The sequence below is a fragment of the Paroedura picta genome, chromosome 2 (assembly GCF_049243985.1).
Source record: "Paroedura picta isolate Pp20150507F chromosome 2, Ppicta_v3.0, whole genome shotgun sequence".
Lineage (NCBI taxonomy): Eukaryota > Metazoa > Chordata > Lepidosauria > Squamata > Gekkonidae > Paroedura > Paroedura picta.
The window spans coordinates 108,815,724-108,839,176 of NC_135370.1; the positions used below are offsets into that span (position 1 = coordinate 108,815,724).

Sequence of the window (23,453 nt, forward strand, 5' to 3'; positions counted from 1 at the left end):
TCAAATTGTGACAGGGCGGGACAGCCAGATTTCTCTAGAGAAAGACAAAGACAAACCATTAGGTCTGCTCATTTGAAAGAAAGAGGAAAATGGAGGAAAAATCTTGCCTTTGATGGAGAAAAGTAGATGGAGCTGTTATAACATGTAGGAGCATATTCAACACTAATGGTGACACACACAAATAAACTAGTTAGGCAACATCAAATAAATTTAAGGTACCACCTCCATTGTTGAAAACTTCTGTACAAATATCACGGACAGAAATGGAGCTTGTTCAATGAAGTTTGGATAGAACCTCATACAGATTAACTAGACCTCTGGTCTTTCTTGCTGCATAATTAATAGGTACTTTGATCTGTGCATAAAATCTTAAAATTCTACAAGGCTTACCTGGCTTTTAATAGAATGTTTACACACATGCTAAATAATGCAGTCAGTCCACTTCAGTGATTGTTTGCAGGTGGATCTGGCTCATTTCACACAGTAAAATCCATTTGCAAAGTTCACTGAAAGTGGATTAAATGTGCATTATATATTGTATGTGTAAGCACCCTTAGTTTATAAAAATGTGTTGATGAAATAATACTATAAAGCTCCATGCTTTTTGGTGTAGTGGTTAGGAGTGCGGACCTTTAACCTGGCATGCTGGGTTTGATTCTGCACTCCCCCACATGCAGCCAGCTGGGTGACCTTGGGCTTGCCATGGCACTGATAAAGCTGTTCTGACTGAGCAGTGATATCAGGGCTCTTTCAGCCTCACACACCTCAAAGGGTGTCTGTTGTGGGGAGAGGAAAGGGAAGGTGACTGTAAGCCGCTTTGAGCCTCTTCCAGGTAGAGAAAAGTGGCATATAAGAACCAACTCTTCTTCTTCTGCCTATTAACCCTGATTGCATGCACACATATAGTAGAAAGGTGATGCACAATCCTGTCCATATCACAAGAAGGGAACAATTGAGTGGTGATGGGTATCATATATTGCAAGAAGTTATTATAAGTTCCAGTAGTATGCAGTGGATGAAGCATTGGACTAGGGTGGGAAGCAGATTAAAATTCCCATTGAGCTCAAATCTCATAGCACCTGGAGCTAACCTATAGCATAGGGCTCCTGTAAAAGTAAAAGGAGAGGGAGACACTGTTGCTCTTTGAAGTGTGATATTACTAAAATAAATGCACAAATCGAATAAGTCTATAAATCAAATAAATAGCTGTACATCTGATGCAGATATCTTGCCAAAGATCCAGGTATAAAAGCCTGCTAGTTCTCATTTGGTGGCCTGAGTCACTTCATTCAAAATGCATAGTTCCTATTTTGCAAGTGTGTATCTCCAACTTATGTTAAGTAGTTTACAAGGCTGTGAAATACTAATTTAAAAACAACAAAAACAACACATGGACCAAATTATCACATCAGTAAGCCATTGCTGCCACTTCCTATTTATTTTGTTGAAGTTAAATGCTATTCAATAGTTTACAAACATTTAGAGATAATGACCTAGTAGTTAACTTGTCTGGAAACCATCACAACTTCACTGCAGTGTAACCAGCATTTAAGGGCATCTTGGTAAATAATTCATGGCCTTACTCTTTGGCATGTGCAAGAGCCTTGATATAACTTTATACCATTAAAGCACACTGTCCAGGGATGCACTGGGGTGACATTGAGCTTAAACAGTTGTACTTAATAAGACACAGGACAGAGAACTTGGTTTAGGCAATATGTTTGCAAGCAAAAACCAGGATTCAAAGAACCGGTTTAGGCATAGCAAAGGCTTGTAGAATCCTGAGAGATTTTTGATTTTTTTAAATTGAAAAGCAGACATAGAGGTTTTATCACGGTTTGATTTTGAAATTCCTCTGCATTCAGAAGCTATTTGCTTTCTAGTACTGAAAAGCAAAAATCCAAGCCCTGTTAGGCACAATACAACAAAACCAATTTATAAGACAGAGATGTCGAACCAACCAAGGGAGTGTCAAAGTTATTGTTGTTGAAATACTGTTCTAGTTCTAGTTGGTATGTTAGTGTTGTTATATTGTTATATTGATACTCATACTGTTCCATGTAAATGTTCCAAAATGTTTTCTGTAAACCACCCAGAGCTGCAGGGAAGGGCGGCATAAAAATCTAAATAAATAAATAAATAAATATTTACATAACTTTTCAGAGTGTTTATGTTTTATATATGTTATTTCAGACATCTTTACAACTGCTGTGTGTAACAGGTGAATCTTATTCTCTTTATTCTGTACATGAGGAGACTGAGGCTAAGAGATAGCAGCTTGCCTGTCAACAAAAACAGATTAATGTCACAGGTGGGATTAGAAGTGGAAGCAGGAGGGCGATTCACAGTCCTATTAACTACAGTTAGCTGTGTAGGTGGACACTAAGGGGTCAAGCTCAGATGTTTAAACACTGATATGACTCTCAGTTTATTGTAGCACTGAAGTGAACATTAATTGGGTTTAAAAACTGATGAATGTTGAAGACCCTCATATAAATTTGAACCTTGATGGAACAACAGTCCAAGCAGTATTTGTGGAACTGAATGTCTCTGTTAGCTTTTTTATGGATGAAAAGCCTCGCCATTATTTGGAGAGAACTATGAATACAGATATCCCCTCCCCCAAGCAAAGTAATGGTGCTGTCAACACAGTGGATGAAGCTTTTCAACCAAAAAAAATTACATGTATACAGGCAGGTATATGCAGGATCCCTACTGGGATCAATGCTCAACAATGCACTTAGTTTACAAAAATGGATCATGATTATCTGCTAAGCAATGAAACTGTGTTCTCCTCCTCTCCAGTAAAATCCATTCACCATCCCTTCAATCATTTTCTGTTTGTTTCAGAAGTATTCAATTTTCCTGGACACTCTGTTATGCAAAAGAATTGGTTCTGAGATGTTTTTAAAAAAATATATATATATATAGCCTTTTTTATAGGTGTAAGGTGCTGCAGTCTACAACATGAAAAGGTCAGTTTTTTTTGTGTATAAATCTTGAGGGCCTTTACTTCAATGGTGACCCTTCCAACCTCTCCTTTTGCAAAATCTTCAGGATAGAAAGCTATAGTGGCAAGCAAGCAAGCAAAAAAAAAAAAAGATAGAAGGTTTCAGCCTTTGAAAATGTCATCTTTATGTTATAGAAACTAGGTCTAATATACTGTTTTTATGTTGTGGCTTTTGTAATTTGAAAAAAACTTTCATTTGAATGGGAAAATTGTTATGTTTATAGTATTTCATCTTCTTTGGCTACCATTTATCTTATCTCCCCCCATTCCCAAGATATTTGTAAATTTTTCATGTTCATTTCATTTAGATTCCAAATTACTCTTGTAAAATAGTAACAGTAATGGTAATGGTATCCCTTGTGCAAGCACCCTTGGGGTGACGCCCTCTAGAGTTTTCATGGCAGATTCAATACCAGTTTGCCAGTGCCTTCCCCAGTCATTACCGTTTACCCCCCAGCAAGCTGGGTACTCATTTTACCAACCTCGGAAGGATGGAAGGCTGAGTCAACCTTGAGCTGGCTGCTGGGATCGAACTCCCAGCCTCATGATCAGAGCTTCAGACTTCATGTCTGCTGCCTTACCACTCTGCGCCACAAGAGGCTCTTGTAAAATAGTAGTATCCAAATATTTGATGAAATGTTCTATCTTCATGTAATGGAAGACAAAGTACTTCATACTCCAGCTTGCATCAACTACCCCCCAACCACCATCACCACTGCACAGGAAAAGGGTGCACACCACTGCACAGGAAAAGGGTGAAACACAGCAAGAAAGAGGAAATCAGCGGCAAACCCACCCACACACACATCCACACACATATGTTCTTGCTTACTATATTCTCTTCTGTTTCTGACACCAAGGAGCTGTGATCTAGCAGGGCGTGGACTTATTCATGGGTCAAAGAATCCAATCTTATGTAAAGAGTGACTGTGAATGTGTGTGTGGCCATTACTTACCCCTCCAAAAGTATAGGGGAGACTGCAGGAGGCTTCATGCATGCAGTTCTTTGCATGAAGGACCCATGCCTCACATTATATAGGGAATAGTAAGAAAAGACTTGCATCTTGACCACCACCAAGTGAGGACTGGTGTTGCTCATAAAAACATACAGCTGCTACCAGATGGAAGCCAGCACCACTCTGGACAGTCTTCTCAAGGCTTCCAATAAAACATTTTACAAGGATTTTCTTTTTTTTTGATGTATATTATGCAGGAGTTGCGTAGCTGAGAATTTAGCGGGTTTTTTCCTTGCAAAAGTGTAAACAGGGTTTAAAAAACTTGTGGGAACAAAAATACACTTCCTGCAAATGGTAAGACTTTAAAAAAAAGACAAGACATAAATTAATATTTCTGTAAGAGAAGCCAAGGAACAAAGTATGAGGGATGGTGGAATATTCTCTTATATCCATTATGACCAAAAAATCTGAAACCTTTTTGTAACTAAAATAGACTTTGTTTAGTGTTCGCAAATATTTTTCATGTAGCAGCAGAGATGTAGACTTTAAATATATTTGTTTTATTTTCAGATCCTGATTTTTCAAGCATGTTGTTACCAGTTTGGGAGTGATTATTTTTATTATTTCCCATCTTGTTCTCCCATAGGTAGTAGGAATAGGAAGGGAGGGATGGAAAGAAAGGAAGCTATCCCTGAATAATAATAATAATAAGACTTGGTTCTTATATGCCACTTTTATCTACCAGAAGGAGTCTCAAAGTGGCTTACAATCGCCTTCCCTTTCCTCTGCCCACAACAGACACCCTGTGAGGGAGGTGAGGCTGAGAGAGCCCTGATATTACTGCTTTATCAGGATTGTGGCGAGCCCAAAGTTTCCCAGCTGGCTACATGTGGGGGAGTGGGAAAGCAAACCCAGCTCACCAGATTAGGAGTTGGCACTACTAACCACTACACCAAGCTGGAGTTAGATTTGGATGTACCAAATTCACCCAGATTCAAATCCCTATATTGAAAGTAGGATTTGGATGGCTTCATATTGAATTTTTGCTACAGTTGTTATGAGCTTCCTTGAGCAGATTCTGGAGAGCAGGCATTCAAATTTTCTAAATTAATAAATAACTGGATCCTCACCATCTGCAAGGAAATAACAATATCGACCACAAATGTTTATGCTGCTGTTATGTTGTAACTATTACCCATGGCCAAGATGTCCAATAATTTACTCTGGCATACTGTGTGAAGTAGGAAAAAATATTATATATTCTGTGTATTGTTTTATCAAGATACACTTCTATTGCTCATGAATCTTTTTGCTGTTGTCTTCCATACCAAACAGCGGCACTGCTGACAGCTGTATGTCCAGTTGTCTCCACTTCGGTATAGCTTGTGCCCATTCTGGTCTAAACATTGACTGGTGACCCTGGTATCACATTCTGGGCAGCAAAAGAAATCAACACTAGGATTCTGGCAATCACAAGCAGTCCGTCGACAGAATATCTTGCCATCCTGTCAAGAAAATATAATAAGTATTATTAAACAAATAGCACTAAATAGGGGGTGGTTTACAGAAAATTGGGACATGCCTAGCAATGAGTTAGTAAAGTGTATTTCATAGTCTTAATGACAGTACTTCAAGCTTCATGAATATGACTGGTTCTAAAACTAGATAGTGCCCTAAATCAGAAATCCTATTAATTCCTACACCATCAATTAATTAAATATTTGTTTAAAACAATCCATTATCTGAATGTACTGCAATGTTATTACTCAAATAGCTATAATAGTTTCTACATGTTACTCTCCTGCATTAATAAGTGATTGCATTAAATATATAATCAGCAGACAGATGAGCTCTTCTTAAAGAACAAATGTCTTGAACTACAGTGCTTTAGGGCTTACAGCAAAACCCACAAGGTTATTGGACAAACTACTCATGGCCTACCTAGTCACTTTTAAGTTGGTCTTCTGGACCTGTTTCAGAAGGTATCTTCAAATGGACTTCAGATATAACATCTTGTTTCAAAGAACCACTAAAAATATGAAGCTGGGAGCCGAGAATACATATAGCATTTCTGCAAGGACAGCCAAATCACGCGATGTCTCCCACCCACAATTATGAGATAGTAAATTGCGCCATTTCTCCCCTCCATAATGTAAAGCCTTCCTGTCACTGCGTCTTGCCTTTTCCATTCCCCACTAGCAGGGGGGAAAGGCACAAGAGAGAGCAACACATTCTTTTACTCATCTCTCCTCAGCCTGTCAATCAATGGAGGCAACCAATCAGATGGTTGTCTCCAAAGTTCCCCCGAGCATGAATTAAAAAAAAATGAAACCTATGTGTGGCAATGCTTACGCATAGGTTTCAATTTTTTTTTAATTGCTGGGCAGGAGATGGGAGGGCAGGTGAAGAGGCAGGACAACACTCAAGAGCCTATTGCATGTTTCTCCCTCCATATGCTCTTATCCCTCGCCCTAAGCTATGAATGCTTTAAAGGTAATAAGCAATGCTTTCAATACAGCCAGGAAGCAATTAGGTAACCCGTGCAGTTGTCCCAAAGAGAAGCCATACTGCTGCTAATATGTACAAGTTGTAACTTTTCTGGTGTAGAGTCAGCAATCCAACATAGAGCACTTTGCAGCAGCCCAAACTAAAAGTTACAGTAGCATGGATAATTAGATATAACTAGATCAGCAGCATTTAAACAAGACAGTTTATGAACTAGATTTAACTCAAATAAGGTATTTCTAGTAACAGCACCCACCTATTTATTTATTAACAATGCCAGATTCAGGAGTACCCCCTAACTCTTAACTTAATGTATTACAAAAAGTTTAACCCCCATTTATATCTGGTAAATCAATACAAACCAAGCATTCTGGGTTGCTCTGCTACAACCTTGGACACAGGTAAATAATAGTCCACATTCTTCTAATCTAGGTATGACTTCTTAAGAAGGACTCTAATCAAAGTTTCTTTTAAACATGTCTGGTAAAGTGGGGCATATTAATAATTGCAGTAGGAATTTAGTAACCCAGGTGAGTATGTAAGAAGTAGCCTTCACAACACCAAATACTCTGTCAACTAGGAAACCAAATTGAAGCTATCTATAGTGACGTCACTAAGGATATGTCCTCTGCAAAACCTACCTGCAAATTGGGATCTATATTGGCTCAGATGAGAGAGACATTATGAACAAAATCATCACATCTGTTTTTCAAATCAGAACCAATAAGTTGAGATTACATTTGGCTAGAACTACCTTAAATAATTTTTTTCTGGATGAGATTTAGTCAATGTAATCATAGCAGCAAATAAACGGGCTGCACAAAGGACAAGAACATGTATGTCTCCTTCTTTGTTTCGTGAGTGCAGAGGTTTTCTGTTTGTATATAAGAAAAGAGAAAAAAAGCACACTGAGTAAAGAAATATTCTGCTATGACTATCACCTATCAACAGTTTTCTTTTGAATACTTTGAGTAATTGTGCAGTTGTAGAGATTTTTTAAAAATCTAAATACAAGACGAACAGGTGGCCCCATTAATTTACCAGGAATGTGCTAACATTACATAACATGGATTGTCAACAAAATTTAATATGGCAAGTGAATGGGGAAAATGATTATTACTTCACCTACATTTATATCTTTTATATTATTATACATCTTGATTTATCAGGTGAAAATCATTTCATGAAAATATATATCCCTACTTAAAATCCTTGGCCATAATATCACATCACAACTCTCCCAAAGAAATAAAAGGGGTACAAAAGTTCTTAGCTTTCAATAAAAAATGCTCTCCGTTTTACTAGAAAGAAAACATTTTTTATTTCTCTCTCGTAAGATTTTTGACAGTGCTAAATATTTACTTATTGTGGGTGATTCTGGTAAGCTCACCAAGTGCTTGCTAATGGTGGGCAAACTGGCAATATTTGCAGATGCACATTTGGTCAGCAGGTGGGAGAAGGCTTGTAAAGTTTTGGGTTGGGCTGCCATCAGTACGCTGATAACACCCAGCTCTATCTCCTCATGGACAGCCACCCAGACTCCCCCCCCGGAACCATTTGCCAGATGTTTGGAAGCGGTGACAGAATGGTTTGAGCAGAGTCGCCTGAAACTCAACCCCTCCAAGACGGAGGTCCTGTGGCTGGGACGTAGGGGGCGGGAACAGGAAGCGCATTTACCCACCCTGGCAGGGGCGCATCTTACCATCGTGTCCCAGGCCAGAAACTTGGGTGTGACCATTGATGCCTCCCTGACTATGGAGGCGCAGGTCAGGAAAGTAGCCGGCCAGGCATTTTTCCATCTTCGCCAAGCTCGGCTACTAGCGCCCTACCTGTCCCCTGAACACCTGGCCACTGTGATCCATGCAACGGTCACCTCCAGATTAGATTTCTGTAACTCGCTCTACGCGGGCCTATCCCTGTCTCTGATCCGGAAACTCCAGCTGGTACAAAATGCAGCCGCTAGGGTCCTCACCGGCACACCTTGGAGGGCCCACATCCAGCCTGTGCTGAGGCAGCTGCACTGGTTACCAATTGCTGTCCGGATCCGGTTCAAGGTTCTGGTTCTAACCTTTAAGGCTTTACGCGGGCTGGGACCCACATACCTGAGGGACCGCCTAGTGCCCTATGCCCCCCGCAGGGCTCTGCGCTCTGCAAGTGAGAATCTTCTGGTCGTTCCCGGCCCTAGGGAAGCACGCCTAGCCTCGACCAGGGCCAGGGCCTTTTCGGTCCTGGCCCCCACCTGGTGGAATGAGCTCCCGGGTGAGCTGCGGGCCCTGCGGGACCCTTCAACGTTCCGCAGAGCCTGCAAGACGGAGCTCTTCCGCCAGGTTTATGGTTGAGGCTGGGGCTGCTGGGGTACATCGACTGCTCTCCCCCGGGCTTCTTGACATCGTTGACCTCCTTCTCCTCCACCCCCCCCTTTTTTAGGAATGGGGGTAGGAAGGGGATCTTATTATTGTGCTGCCATGTTGTGACATTTTAAAGTCTTTTAATGGGAGTTTTAATGGGTTTTTTTAAGACATTGTAACCCGCCACGAGCCATTTGGGAGTGGCGGGAAATAAATCGAAATAATAATAATAATAATAATAATAATAATAATAATAAAACAGAGGGGGTGGGAGCAGTTTTCATCACGGAGTGAAGCCATCACTTCTAGCACAACCTGGAAGCACCGATATTACACTGGGCCAGCACTCTAACACTTGCTCAAAAAGTCCATAGTACAATATCATCCACCCAATACAGTCCTCAATTTCCATGGCCTGGCAACCCTAGATTCGGTACAGTTGAAATAAATTAAAACCTGTCTAGTATCTAAGGCATCAAGATTATTTTCAAGTGCTAAAAATCCTACTATGTCAGTTTCATAAAAAGAAAAGAAAATGAATTTATAAAAACTGAGGAAAATTGAGGATTGTGAGCATAATAATTACAGGTATTATGGTGCTGAAAACTCTACCTGTTATTATAGGTGAACAAACAATTTTAGTACTTTTATAGGCAACTGGATTAAGAATACTTTTGTTTTTTTAATTCCAGTGCTGAGTTATTCATTTGCTGAATGATTAATTCAAGCAAAAACATCCAGCTGTATTTAAGAATAGGCTTATCACGGATTCCTTCACTCTTATTCTAAGGTGGAGCCCTAGTAGGCCGAATCCTTGCATATCATCCTTGCACAGGAGCCATGCTAACCTTCTCTGTATCGTTCCAATGAGCAGGCAGTGTGATGCAGCGGTAAAAAAGGCAAATGCCATTTTGGGCTGTATCAACAGGGGCATCACATCAAAATCACAAGATGTCATAGTCCCATTGTATACGGCACTGGTCAGACCACACCTGGAGTACTGTGTGCAGTTCTGGAGGCCTCACTTCAAGAAGGATGTGGATAAAATTGAAAGGGTACAGTGGAGAAAAGTAGGTTGAGAGGGGACATGATATAGCCCTCTTTACATATTTGAAAGGTTGTCACTTGGAGGAGGGCAGGATGCTGTTTCCATTAGCTGCAGAGGAGAGGACACGCAGTAATGGGTTTAAACTACAAGTACAACGATATAGAGCCTCTTGTGGCGCAGAGTGGTAAGGCAGCCGTCTGAAAGCTTTGCCCATAAGGCTGGGAGTTCAATCCCAGCAGCCGGCTCAAGGTTGACTCAGCCTTCCATCCTTCCGAGGTCGGTAAAATGAGTACCCAGCTTGCTGGGGGGTAAACGGTCATGACTGGGGAAGGCACTGGCAAACCACCCCGTATTGAGTCTGCCATGAAAACGCTAGAGGGCGTCACCCCAAGGGTCAGACATGACTTGGTGCTTGCACAGGGGATACCTTTACCTTACAACGATATAAGCTAGATATCAGGAAAAAACATTCACAGTCACAGTAGTTCAGCAGAGGAATAGGCTGCCTAAGGAGGTGGTGAGCTCCCCCTCACTGGCAGTCTTCAAGCAAAGGTTGGATACACACTTTTCTTGGATGCTTTAGGATACTTTGGGCTGATCCTGCGTTGAGCAGGGGGTTGGGCTAGATGGCCTGTGTGGCCACTTCCAACTCTATGATTCTATGATTTTCTAAGTCTATATCTGAAATACCCCGAAGGTCATTATAACATTAAAATAAGTAAAATGAATTAGAGAATAGAATTTATATAAATTCGGTAACAATCCAAACAACATGTCGACTTTCATTATTTCAAATACTGCTAAGCCTTCATGGTTGTGGAAGCCTGAAAATGTATAGTCAGTTTCTGCTAAGGGTTCAACCACTAAAGAAAATTGGCAGAGTATTCAGCAATCTGAGAAAGACATCTATATATTATGGAAACGATCTTTACTGACATCACCCTCTGTTTCTTCTTGCCACCACACTCTATATATCTTATGTTTTTAAAAATAAAGTGTTCCAAAACCCTAACATCAGATGGAATTAGGCAAATTAAATATATTATGCAAATTAGTAATAAAGTCAGTTCATCTGGTAAGTGGGCTTAATTAGAATTTGAGCTTTCAATCACACTATTCTACAGCTACACAATGACATATTTCTCATTCTCATAAGGCTATTTTTGCGTTATATATTCAGACCTGTTCTTTTTCCACTCCACAGTGAGCAATTTGACCCCAATATTTCAATGTCACATGTATGGGGCCTTTTAAACTACACCAAGATTCTTGCTGCTTTTGAGTGTCAAATATCCATCTCTAAAATAACCTCAGCAATTTCTAAATAATCTTTCCACTATTTGCACAAATAGGTAATCTATTTTCCTTTCAACTGGAGAAATACGACTGAAAACAACCATCAGGACTACTACCAAATATCATGATCAGACAACACTTTCCCCCTTCTTTTCACATGATTTAATTAATTGCTACAGGAGGTGCAAAGTACAAGAGGCTGCCATTTTGGCTTGATGAATTCATGACATTTAGCACTTTTGAATAAACAAAGCTTCAAATAAATTGAAAGCAGACAACATAATAGCATAACAAGGACATTTCAACAGCTTTAAAAGAGGAAATGAGAAACCTTTTCCTTGTGGTTGATAATCAGGATAGGTGACTATAAATCACCAGAATTCTAGAACCTGGGGACCACCAAAACAGAGAAAACGGGCTCCTTTCCATGAGATAAACAAAAATTAAAAGATGTAACGTCCTATTTGAAACTACAGATATATCGTGCAGAGAAAACAATCATAAAATAAAACAACCCCCCTGTGTACTCTGTCTATTATTAACTTCAGTTTCTATTTGACAATGTCAGAAATAAGACACTTCTTCATTGGTCTTTTAGAACTACGCCTTTGAAGAACTGCCTCTATTAATACTGTCCAGGCCTCCAGTTAAGTTCCTCTTCTGAAGTCCCATCTTCAGAGGTAAGGGGCTATTGTCTAGAGACAGGACTTTTTCTGTTAATGTCATTTCCATGAAGCTTACCTGGCACCGATCTTATTTTCTTTTATGTGTCAGGTGAAAACATTCCTTTTTACACAGGCTTTTAACAAAGAGGTTTTATCTTTGAAATGTCTTATGGTTTGCTTCTGGCCTAAGGAGCATTCTATTTATACCTTTTGAGGCTTCTCAGTATGTATTTTATGCTATTGCCATACCCTGACTGTTTAAATGGCATGGGTCTGCTTTTAGTGGTTTTAATGGTTGTATTTTATGGTGTTGGCCTGTTCTTTATGGATGGCTTTTAATGGCTTTGTCTTTAATTGGTGTGCTTTAATGGTTCTGTACTATCTTAGCTGTCTGCTACCTAAAGCCAGGTATCTGGAGAAGCAGCATATACATTTTCTAGATTAATAAATCAATCAATATACTTTACTTTAATCTGCTATAGGAACATCCTTATCCTCCATCTTGGAAAGGTCTGTACTTCCCAACCCCTTACTAACAGGGAATATAAGAAATCTAGTTTCCATTCTGTTAGTCCAGTCAAGCTGCTTTATTCATGAGAAAACAGAACAACAAAATAGGATTAAACATAACAAGGCTCTGCCAACTATGTAATAATTCTTATAAGGCTTGAGGGATGTACTTTGAGAAAGCAGAGAAAATCTACTTCAGGCTACTTTGATACTGAATGCACTCAACTAATTAAGCTGTTAAAATTTTAATGTTTTAGTAAATTTTGTTCTCATTCATAGGAACAAATACCAGCATGCTTAAAGCGGATTAGCTGCTGTATTATGTCTGGTGGAGTGCTGAAATAATCCCTTTTCACATACCCCAAAATAATTTTTTTTGCTGTCTTCACACAGTCTAATACAGGCGCACTGCAACAAACTGGATATTATTGCTTACTAGCTTCAAAACCCGTTCCTAAGAATGGGCCCTGAAAGGTTCCCCTCCCATGACCCCTGGCCAAGCAGCTTAAAATGGCTTTGGGCCGCAGCTCACAGCCAAATCAAGTGGGGTGGGCAGGGGCTGGGTATCTCGTTAGCAGGGCAAAGACAGAGCTCCTTAGCAGGCAGTCTGCAGGCCAGGAGACCCTCATCAGCAGGCCCAGCCTAGCAGGCAAAGAGGCCCTCTTTAGGAGGCCCTGCACCTCGACCCTTTGACCTGCTGCTGGCTCCAGGCACTGAGGAATCTGAGAGCAAAGAGGCTAGAGTCAAGGGCCGGAGGGCAGGAGTTGCAGGGGCAGAGCCAATCAGGAAAAATCTAGCTGCATCCTGATTAGCCATATTCCAACTTGGACAGCCGGACACATCCCACCCCCTAGGCTGTTTCAGAAATATATAGAGGAACAACGATGGATAAGGATAGGATGGGTTGTCTTGTTTTATGAACAATTGATGGTGATGATGATGATGATGAACTGTGGTGTACTCAAAGTCATTTCTAGTTAGTTTCTTTTACATCGTTTTTATGGGATTGGTAATGAAAACAGGTATCTAGCCCAACTTTCTATCAACTTCCTTTAGAATGGTCAACAAAAAAGCCTCCCTTTCTCCAGGGCCAGTTCATCCATGTAGCAAATATAGTATGTGCTAAGGGCCCCACACTTTGAGGAGTCCTGTGCAGTGCCTTCCCCCATGGATCACAGCCATAGATGCTCTCCTTCCCCCTTTTCCCTTTTCACATGTGAGGAAGTTGAATTGCAGCAGCAGTGTGTCAAGGCAAGAAGGAATGTGGCACAGGCGCTACCCTAAGAAGGTGGAGCCAAGAGATTCAGCATTTACATGCTGTCTGTGGCACAGTGGGGAGAAGAAGCCCATTTCATCCTCCCCTGTTCAAGCCTGGTCCCTCTCTCGCCCACTGCTGCTGCTCTTTCCTCTGTGCCCTGCACTCATATTGCCTCCACTGCATATAAAAGTTTTTCTGTCTGTCCCATCCAGTTGTTTAAATGAGTATAGATGTATGCTGACTCAGCCTGGGATGATGAGGAGCCCTAACATTCTTCATTTGTGCATGTCAGGCAACAGGAATAAGGTAACATTGTATAATTATAAACAATAGATAGTTTTTTCACAATCAAGCAGCTGTTTTGTTACGCAAACTAGTCTTTAAAACTGTGGAGAGTGATCCCTTGGCAGTTACTGCTTAAATGAATAGGCATAAACTTCATTGTCTCAAAATTACATAAATCTGTGAAGACAGGAACACACACAAAGGCTCCTATTTTCTTTCTTGCCTCTAAAGGGCAATAAATCTTTTAAGAACCCTTCTGGAGAGCCAGTTTGGTGTAGTGGTTAAGAGTGAGAGCCTCTAATTTGGAGAACCGGGTTTGATTCCCCACTTTTCAACATGCAGCCATCTGGGCTCTCTCAGCCTCACCAACCTCACAGAGTGTCTGTGGTGGTGAGAGGAAGGGTAGCCACTTTGAGCCTTCTTCAGATAGTAAAAAGTACAAAAACAGCCTCTTAAACACTTGATGAGTATCATCCCCCTTTTACTAAAAACTTCCCTCAGGGACCAACTACAGGTCCTACTTTCAAGATTCAGGATCCTCTCTCGATCCCTCACTCTTCTTAATTGAACTTCAGTATTCTAATTGCCACCTTCAAAGGCCACTCTTAACTGTAGAATTCGATTTCAGTCCTTTGTTACTCAAGGTTCTCAGACCAGATTAATACAATTATCATTCATTGTCCATTTTAGCAGTTATATTTCTACCCGTCATAATAATAGTGACTCCTAACGGTTGTAGTTGTTTAAATGGTACCAAGCGGTGTTTTCTCCCCTTGCTCTTTTGTTAGAGTGGAGAGAAAAAAAAGGTGAAATCATGTTCTGCTACATTTTCTTAGGAGAGCCCACTCTGCACTGGCAGTGATGATCCTACAGTGCTAAGTCAAGGTTTGTGATACTTCCAGGACTTGCTGGGAAATATGTATCTAATGAATTCTGAAACTCTGTTATCACTCTGTTATCACAAAGAGAGAGACTATGTTTGATATTGTTAAAGAATTAATAAGACATATTATGCACAGCGGCAGCCACACCGGGCTGCCGCCATTCTGTTGCAGTGGGGGGGGGGGGAGTCCTGCTGCTCCCTGCATGCGCTTGGGAAAGGGGCTCCCCTGGCGCATGCTGGCTGCCACGACGCAACGGCTGGAAGCGCTGGGAGTGTTCTGCAGTGGTGGCAGCAGCAACGAGGAAGGGAGTGGACGCATGGGGCCTCCACTGCATAAAGGCGAGGAGCAGCATGCTGCTCTCCCACCATGACGGGGGGGGATGCCCCTGTCATCTCTGCAGAGCCACAGAGCTGTCAGGGGTGAGAGGCATCCCTGCAGGGACACCATCATTTGGGGAAGTAGCCAGGCCTTTGGTCCTGATTATGCATTGGGCTAGCTAGCACAATCTAGCCCTCACCTGCACCCGCGGCAGACCCGGAAATGCAGAAGAATCCGCGTTTCCTTAACATGGGCTTTCTGAGGTCCTGGGTCGGGCCAGGGCTCAGTGGTGCCTGGGATGGCAGTGACATCAAGCATAATCAGGGATTTTCTCCGAAGCCCTATTGCCGCCATCTTGGGTGTTCCAGCCCATGCATAATCGGTCAGACAGGCTAAATGCAATTAAGAGGCTCAGGCGCAAATAAATAGTTCCGTTTCCATGTTAACTCTGACCCCCCTTAACCAGGACTACTTTTGGTGACTCCTTGAGGCTCATCAATGTTTTGGCTTTGATTAATGACCACAATTGCTGGACAATACTGTTATTTAAGTATGTCACTTACAATGCAAATCGTTTGGAGAACTAATCAAAGGCATCTTTAGGAAAACATCATATTTCAGCTATGCTATTCCAATATGTGCCTTGTCTCCTGCAATGAAAAAAATCATGCTATTCTGATTATTGATATATTTCCCATGAAGAAAAATACTAACCCCGACCATTTACGCATGGAGATATAAAACACGCGCTACCTCCTGCTTGCAAATGTGCGATAATAAACCACATGTTTGCACGCTTCCTGATGGGAGACCCCTCCCACATTATCCCGACATTTCATCAGGGCTTTTTGCCTCCCGATGAGGTGGTGGGGAAGCCAGAAGCATGGACAACCTAAACCTTCTCCCAGCTCCTCGGATTGTCAGTCACACAAGCCACCAATCCCTTCACATCGGTGGTTTTGGGGACTCAAACGTCTGTCCCCCTTAAGTCCTAAAATTATTATTTAAAAAAAAACACTTCTACATTGCCATGGGGAAACAGCACAACAGTCAAAGTTTTTTTAAAAAAAATACTTGCACTTCCACATTCCTACGGGATTATGCCACTACAATAAAATATTTCTTTAGATTTCTTTTCAGGATTCTTTGTATAATGGTCTCCTTAAGTCTGGGTACATTTGTGATAGACTGGTCATGGTAATTAGACTCTGATGGTTGTGTGTTCACAATAAATATTTAAAACACAGCACGGATGCCAAGCTAATAAGGAGAGGGCTGCTTCATCAAATGTCCCCCCTCTTTCCCTGCTCATACCCCACCAACACAAAACATAAACAGGAATGTGTTTTGGATGGGGTTGCTGCCTGATCCCAATATTACTGTGTACACTGAAGAGAACATTTTATTTGAACTGAGGGCACGTCACTTTGCGGTTCCGTAGTAACATGGACTACACCATTTTTTAAATTGTGATCTGGAAATGGAGGGTGGGTGCAAGGGCAGGCAAAATGTTAGCATGACTGCCATGCATTTCTCCTTTCAGACAAGCTTGCCCTGGTTTCCAGCATGACATGGAGGGGAGGGGAAGCAGATTCTACCAATTTCCATCATTGTGTGGCAAAAAGGATGAAAACCCATGCTACCCAGTGGAGAGCTACAGGTTCCTGATGACATCATGAGGAAGCAGCATTAAAACCCACAAACAACAAGAGGCTGGGCAGGGGGAAATTCCTTGTGCAGAAATGGTCCCCTACAGCAACAGATATTGTAACCATTTTTATATATTCAATAAAGAAGAAAAAACAGTTAGTCTTTTCCTGTCTCCTTCTGATGCTTTTTCTATGTTGGTGTATGGGTAAAGACAGATTTAAAAGATCTCTTGTCCCTATTTCTTCCCAAGGGTTAAAGTGAATATTAATAGGCCTATTCTCAATTGCAGGTATAAGCAATTGGGCCTTCCAGTTGGTCCTCTGGCCCAGCTGGTATGGAGTTATGGGCTTGGGTGTGATGATACCAGATCTATCTCTTGATGGATGGATGGCCGGATCTCCCCCCAGAAAGATTCACCAGCTGTTTGGAAACAGTGGCTGGATGGATCAGGAGGAGCCACCTGAAACTCAACCCCTCCAAGAAGGAAATCCTTTGGCTAGGCCGAAGTGAGCAGGAACAGGAAGTGAGTCTTCCCTGCCTGGACGGGGTACAATTGTCATCTGTGCCCCAAGCTAGGAATTTGGGAGTGATTCTGGATGCCTCACTTTCCATGGAGGCCCAGGTCACTAAGGTAGCCCGGACAGCGTTTCTCCATCTATGCCAAGCTCGGCTACTAGCATCCTACCTGCACCCAGAACACCTGGCCACTGTGATCCATGCAACAGTCACTTCTAGATTTGACTACTGTAACTTGCTCTACGCAGGCCTACCCTTGTCCCTAACCCAGAAGGTACAGCTGGTACAGAACGCAGCTGCACGTTTCCTCACTAAATCACCTTGCAGGTCCCATGTTCAGCCTCTGCAGAAGCAGCTCCTTCTGTTTGTTGCCTGTTTGTTTTCGGATTATGTTCAAGGTTTTAGTATTAATCTATGTGGCTTGGATCCTGCATACTTGAGTGACCACCTATCTCCTTATGCCTCCTGCAGGGCCCCTCACTCTGCGAGTAAGAATCTGCCGATGATCCCAGGACCCCAGGAGGCACACCTGGCCTTGACAAGGGCTAGGGACTTTTCGGTCCTGGCCCCTACCTGGTGGAATGAGCTTCCTGGAAAACTGCCGGCCCTGTCAGAGCTCTTTGAGTTCCACAGGGCCTGCAAAATGGAGCTCTTCCACCAGGCATTTGTCTGAGGCTGGGTGGTGGCTCAGGGGCTAAGATCGGGCCCCTCTCCCCAGAGGGAGAGGCCAGTATTAGATTGGCCTGGTTCCCCAGATTGTTTCACCCTATGCCCAATTATCCAGCCACTTCCTTCTGCTCATCCAGTAGGCCTGTATGGGAATAGTTTTTTCTTAATCACCATCATTGTCACTGAGTCATTGTTTAGGGGGTTTGAATGGGGAATTGTAATGGTTTTTAATATACTGTATTTGTATTGAAATATTGTGAATCGCCGCGAGCCAGTTTCCGAGAGCGGCAGTCATATAAATCAGATCAATCGATCGATCACAACGATGATGATGATGATGATGATGATGACTGTTTTAATCTTCAAGACCAAGGTTGAGAATATGATAATTAGGTTATATTGGTAACCTGTGGCCTACGGATGAGAGAAGGAAGTAGGAGCAATGGCGTAATCTTCTTGAAGGTTCCAGCGACAACATATCCTCAGTGGCATCAGATAATTTGAGGCCATAATTTGGCTAGGAGCCAAAGTGAGATCATGCAAGCTTTGTGATTCTGGTGTACTGAGGCCTGTACTATGGTATGGTTGGCTATGAAGAGAATGCTTAAAGCTATGTTGTTTTATATTGAAATGTTAAGATGGTGCCATATAATACAAGGTATAATGCTAGATAGAAATTTAGCCTATTTTGAGAAACACATTGTTTATTTAATAAATATTATATATTTTACCATATTTTTATTTTTATTTTTTGTGCACACTATTCCTATGAGCACATGAGGGTCACTTTGGCCTCCTTGAAGTGATGGCAACTTAAGGGGAGCAGGGCCTTTGTGTATAACATAAAGTTATTGCCAATATACTCTCTGGATCATCAGAATGGTTATCATTTTGGTCAGTTGGGATGGGAGAGTAAAAAAAGATGGCAGCTGCAGAGTTACTAGAAGCCTCTAGTACCCTTGCAGTAATGGAGGATACCCTGGACCAAGATTTGGATATACGGGCAGGCATTAGGAAGTGAAAAAATTATAGGAAGTTCCAGCCTGTGAGCATTTAGAAATCTAGTCATCTGGCTCGAGGTCTTGATTTTAAAACCGGATCGTATAGCCAAGTTAGATTAGATTTCCCATGGGCTGGTCCATTTGGTGTACAACAGAAGCTGGAATTTGACAATAATTTGATCAGAAAAGTAGGCTCCCCAAAGAAGGCCCAAATTGTTCACATCAACCAATTGAAACTGTTCTTTGAAAGGGCTCAAAATGTTTCCAGTGAAGGAGTTGGAGTGAAGGGGGAGGAAATGTGGCTGGCTGAGCTATTAAATGAACACAAAGGAATGGAAGGTTTAGAGCAATTGCAGATGGTCCTTATCCTGTCTCCTAAGCAGCAGTATAAACTGAAGGAGGTACTAAACTGTTTCCAGCCTCTTTTTTCTAATGTCCTGGAAAAACTGGCTTGATAACTCAACACATCAAATGAGGGCTTGTGCATCTATAAAGTCTAGTCTTCATTCATTTTAGGCCTCTGAAGGAAACTGAAGCTGCTTACATTCTGCAAATGTTAATGTGGGTGGTAATCAAGGAGTCCCATTCAAATTGGGATGTGCCTATTGTCATCATGCCCAAGAAAAGTTGTCTAAGGATGTGCCTGCTAAACATCACTTTTGGGTTGATTTCAGGAAGCTGAATAAATAACATTTGTGGATTCTTACCCAACTACTAGGACTGAGAGTCCAACTGAGTACCTAGCTGGTGCCAGATTAGCACCATTGACTTGACTTAAAGTTATTAGCAAGTCCCTCTGCCTCCTGAAGCCTCTGATAAGAGTGCCTTTGTATCACGTCTGGGACATTATCAAATTGTCAAGGTGCCATTTGGATTAAATGGGGCATCTAAAATCTTTCAGAGGATCGCATGCTCATATAAGGACTTTTCCAGGAAGAAAATCTGGAAAAGTACAAGATGTGTTTCAAAGAATTCATAAGGGAAAACCCCCTTTTAAGGGATCTAAATGTCAATTTTGATGTTATCATGTTGATGCTAGTATTATGGTTTGGCTGAGTCCAGTCACAAAAAATATATACAATCATTCCTAGGCCTTGTAAATTTCTACAGAAGATTCTACAGAAGATTCGCAATTGAGCCTCCTTTTAATGGATTTCTGTAAGAAAAGGGCCACAACTAAGGTGTTGACTTGCAGGAGGGCATTATGAGCGGGAATAAGATGAGACACACCAATGTTGGGTATAAACAAGGCCTAAGCTTTATTACTTCCCCATGGAAGGGTTCACACAGCATGAGGGAGGAAGCCTGTGGACTGCAGCAACACCCTGGGGACCGGAAGTGCCCTGGGGACTCGTATCATTCCCAGCTGGGAGAGCAGATCCCGTTACCTACTGAAGTCCGCAATGAAGGGAAGTGAAATATGTGGAGGGGCCAACAGGCACCAACCTCATTTGGCTGCCCTCGGGCCATGTGGTAAATGAGCCCCTTGTCTCCTGCCTGGTTAAGCTGAACTCATATATGTGCCACCTCTTAGGGAGGCCTCGAATGCCAGGGAGTCCAAGCACACACTGGACTCACTTCCAACAGGCTCCATCCCATGCAAACCTATAGCTGTGACAAAATATTGACTGAAAAACATCCACCTCAAAACTCTGAACAAGGTTGTGTACACATCAACATAGGGAGGGTAGGAGGGAATCTGCTCCATGGCATCCCAGGTGAAGAGGGCAGGACCCATGCACATGGTGCCTAATATAGGTACCATGGGTCCCCACCTTGACCCTGACACTGTGCGTGCTGCATTCCTGCAGCATACACTAATAGCAGGCCTCTGAAGCGGTCATGTCTGCCTCCTGCTGGTCTTCCACCGCATCAATAATCAGACATGATAAGTCCCGGGCACATTTGGATGCTTGAATACCAGCAGCCTTTTTATAATATGAAAGAGCAATTGGCATTTGCACCCATTTTGGAGCCCCCAATCAAAAAATTATTTTGTGGTCAGAACAGACACATTAGAGAGAGACCTGGGAGCACTGTTACTTCAGAAGGGAGATGCTGGGAAGCTTCATCCCATTGTGGACCTAAGTAGAAAGCTGTTGCCCTGAGATCAGGCATTTAGTATCCTTGAAAATTAGGGGTTGGTCCTTACTTGTGCTCTTAATAAACTAAATCTCTAACTATGTAGTGTTAATTTCTTGTGGAAACTGCCTACAACCTCTTGTCTTTCATTCATTGGATGAAGGAAACCAATGCCTGAATTCTGAATTGGGACAGGACTGCAGGATTGCAGATGCTAATGCTTTATCATGTATGTCGCTCTGCTAGTTTTTCATCCTGTTGCTTAATCTAACCTACTTTATAGGAATGTTGTATGACAGTCGCTTTGCCTAAGTACAAAAGCTTCATTCATGGCATTATCACAAATCTGAGCTTTTTTGAGGAGGCATGTTAGGCAAAGCACTCCTGTTTTCTCCCAAGTATTAAAGTGAATATTATTGGGCTTCTTTTGTTTTCTCTGTTGCTTAGCTTTTTGAGTTTATGTTGTGTAGAGATTCGGCCTGAGGGCGTTGGCAAACCACGCTCTCTGAGGCTGCACCTCTGCATCTAACCTAGACCAATCAGGATACTACAGCACAACAATTGCCTTATATGTAAAAAGGATTACTTGAAGCCTATCAGTTTGCTCCACGCTACCTCGCAGGATTACTTGAAGCCTATCAGTTTGCTCCACGCTACCTCGCGGGATTATTTGAAATGATTTACGTGTATGTATAAATAAAGGATTCCGCTCTGTTCGAGAGGTCTTTCGCAGGAAATCCTTCTCCGTGTCATTCTTCCTCATTGCTTCCCGACAAGTGGTGACCCCGACATGATTCCAGACCCTGTGCTCACCGCGACCAGAAAAAGAGTCTTCGTGCACGATCAGCTACGGCTCCCTGGTGAGTATGGGGGAATCATTGTCTAAGGAACAGGTAAAGCATGCTGACGAATTGAAACAGGCAGTGAGACAGTGCACAGGAGAGGCGATTTCGGTGAAGGACCTCCGGGAACTGATACAAGAAGTATCTTGCCAGTGCCCGTGGTACCCTTTAGCGGGGACCAGAAGACTAGGAGACTGGGAAAAAATAGGGAGGGAGTTAAAGGCAGAGCCCCATGCTCCCATGCTGATCTTATTGACATGGCAGAAAGTACACAAAGCGCTGGAAGTCATGAATCCAGAAGCTGGAAATCTGCTATTGAAAGATATTGCACCTTCACCCCTTCCCTATCCCACTCTCTTACCAGTGGCCGTTACACCAACCGCTCCCAAACCTGTCGCCTCGCAGCCATTAAGGACTGGAGGCCACTCCCAGATCGTTAACGCGATTCGAGCTGCCCGTCAGGCCGGTCAGCTCGATCTCTCTGAGGACTGGGAGGGAGAAACCCCAGCGTTCTTTCCTTTAATGAGGGGGGAACCGCGTGGGGAAGGGGAAAACAGGCAGATCCCGTTAACGTGGGAAGCCATTCCCTATTCAATTCTGCGTGAGTTGAACAAGGCTATAAAGGAAAATGGTTTACAATCCTCTTATTTTCAAGGAATGATAGAGGGGATCACTAATGTTAGGCAGAAAGTCTCTGAATTCTTTCTTGATTTCATCAAGCACCTTACAGAGGCACAGATTAATAATCAGGAAGCCCAAACTGAATTGCTCAAGAAATTTGCTAAAGAAAACTGTATTTCAGAAAATAGGTGCATTATTCAGGGTTTGGGCCATGATCCAGATATTGCAGGCATGATAAAATCTCGCTGGGATTTTGGCATAGGTGACTACCAAGCTTCTTTTGACTCAGGGTAAAGCCCTCGGGAATATTGTTCATTCTCCAGATGCTTGCAACGATCTTTATCAGGGATCACTAATTCTTAGTAACTGACCTTATTAAAATTTCTGTTCCTCTTACGAAGTATGCATTTTCTCTAGTTTTTCAGCTTTCTTCTCTTCTACAACGTGCTTTGGAAAGATTTTGTAGAACAGTTTTTTTCCATCTCTCTACAGATTTATATGGTCTTGTTCTTATAAGCAAGCATTTTTAGAAGTGATATGCATTAAACCACAATCTGCATTAGTATTTTAGGGTACTTGCTCGAGCACCCTCACCTTCTGAGGTTAGATGGGTGGCAGCCTGAGAAAGGATCTTTTCAGTTGTGACACTAAAATGATGGTATTCCATTCACAAAGAGATTTGCTTGTTTTTCTCAATCACTGCACATGCCAGTGGATTAGAACTGAACTGTTGTATTTGGCTTTGCATTAATGACCTCTTTTCTTATTTCTGTGTTTTACTCAGTTGTTTTCAATTGGCTTATATAATGTATCAAATAATGTTTTCATGGTTTTGATGATTAGCCACCTAAAGACATTTTAAAATTTAAAATTTGGCTGTAATTGATAGAGCCTCCAGCTGCAGTAGCAGGAGTGCTGTTTAGCGATTTGGAATCAGGCTCTCTTTTTCCAGTTCCTACGCTAGGAGCTTAGTTAGAAACTTATCTTGC

General features: G+C 42.1%; 1 protein-coding gene and 1 pseudogene across 5 annotated transcripts in view; both read right to left on the reverse strand.

The window, feature by feature from the left end:
- NELL1 (neural EGFL like 1) overlaps positions 1-23,453 on the reverse strand; it is a 705,231-nt gene that overhangs the window by 11,352 nt on the left and 670,426 nt on the right. For all 5 annotated transcript variants that reach the window (XM_077322024.1, XM_077322027.1, XM_077322026.1 and 2 more), the window contains one exon: positions 5,295-5,471. In XM_077322024.1, the coding sequence (XP_077178139.1) occupies positions 5,295-5,471 (177 nt within the window). The remainder of the gene's footprint in view (positions 1-5,294; positions 5,472-23,453) is intronic.
- LOC143831039 (U6 spliceosomal RNA) lies at positions 9,634-9,708 on the reverse strand (annotated as a pseudogene).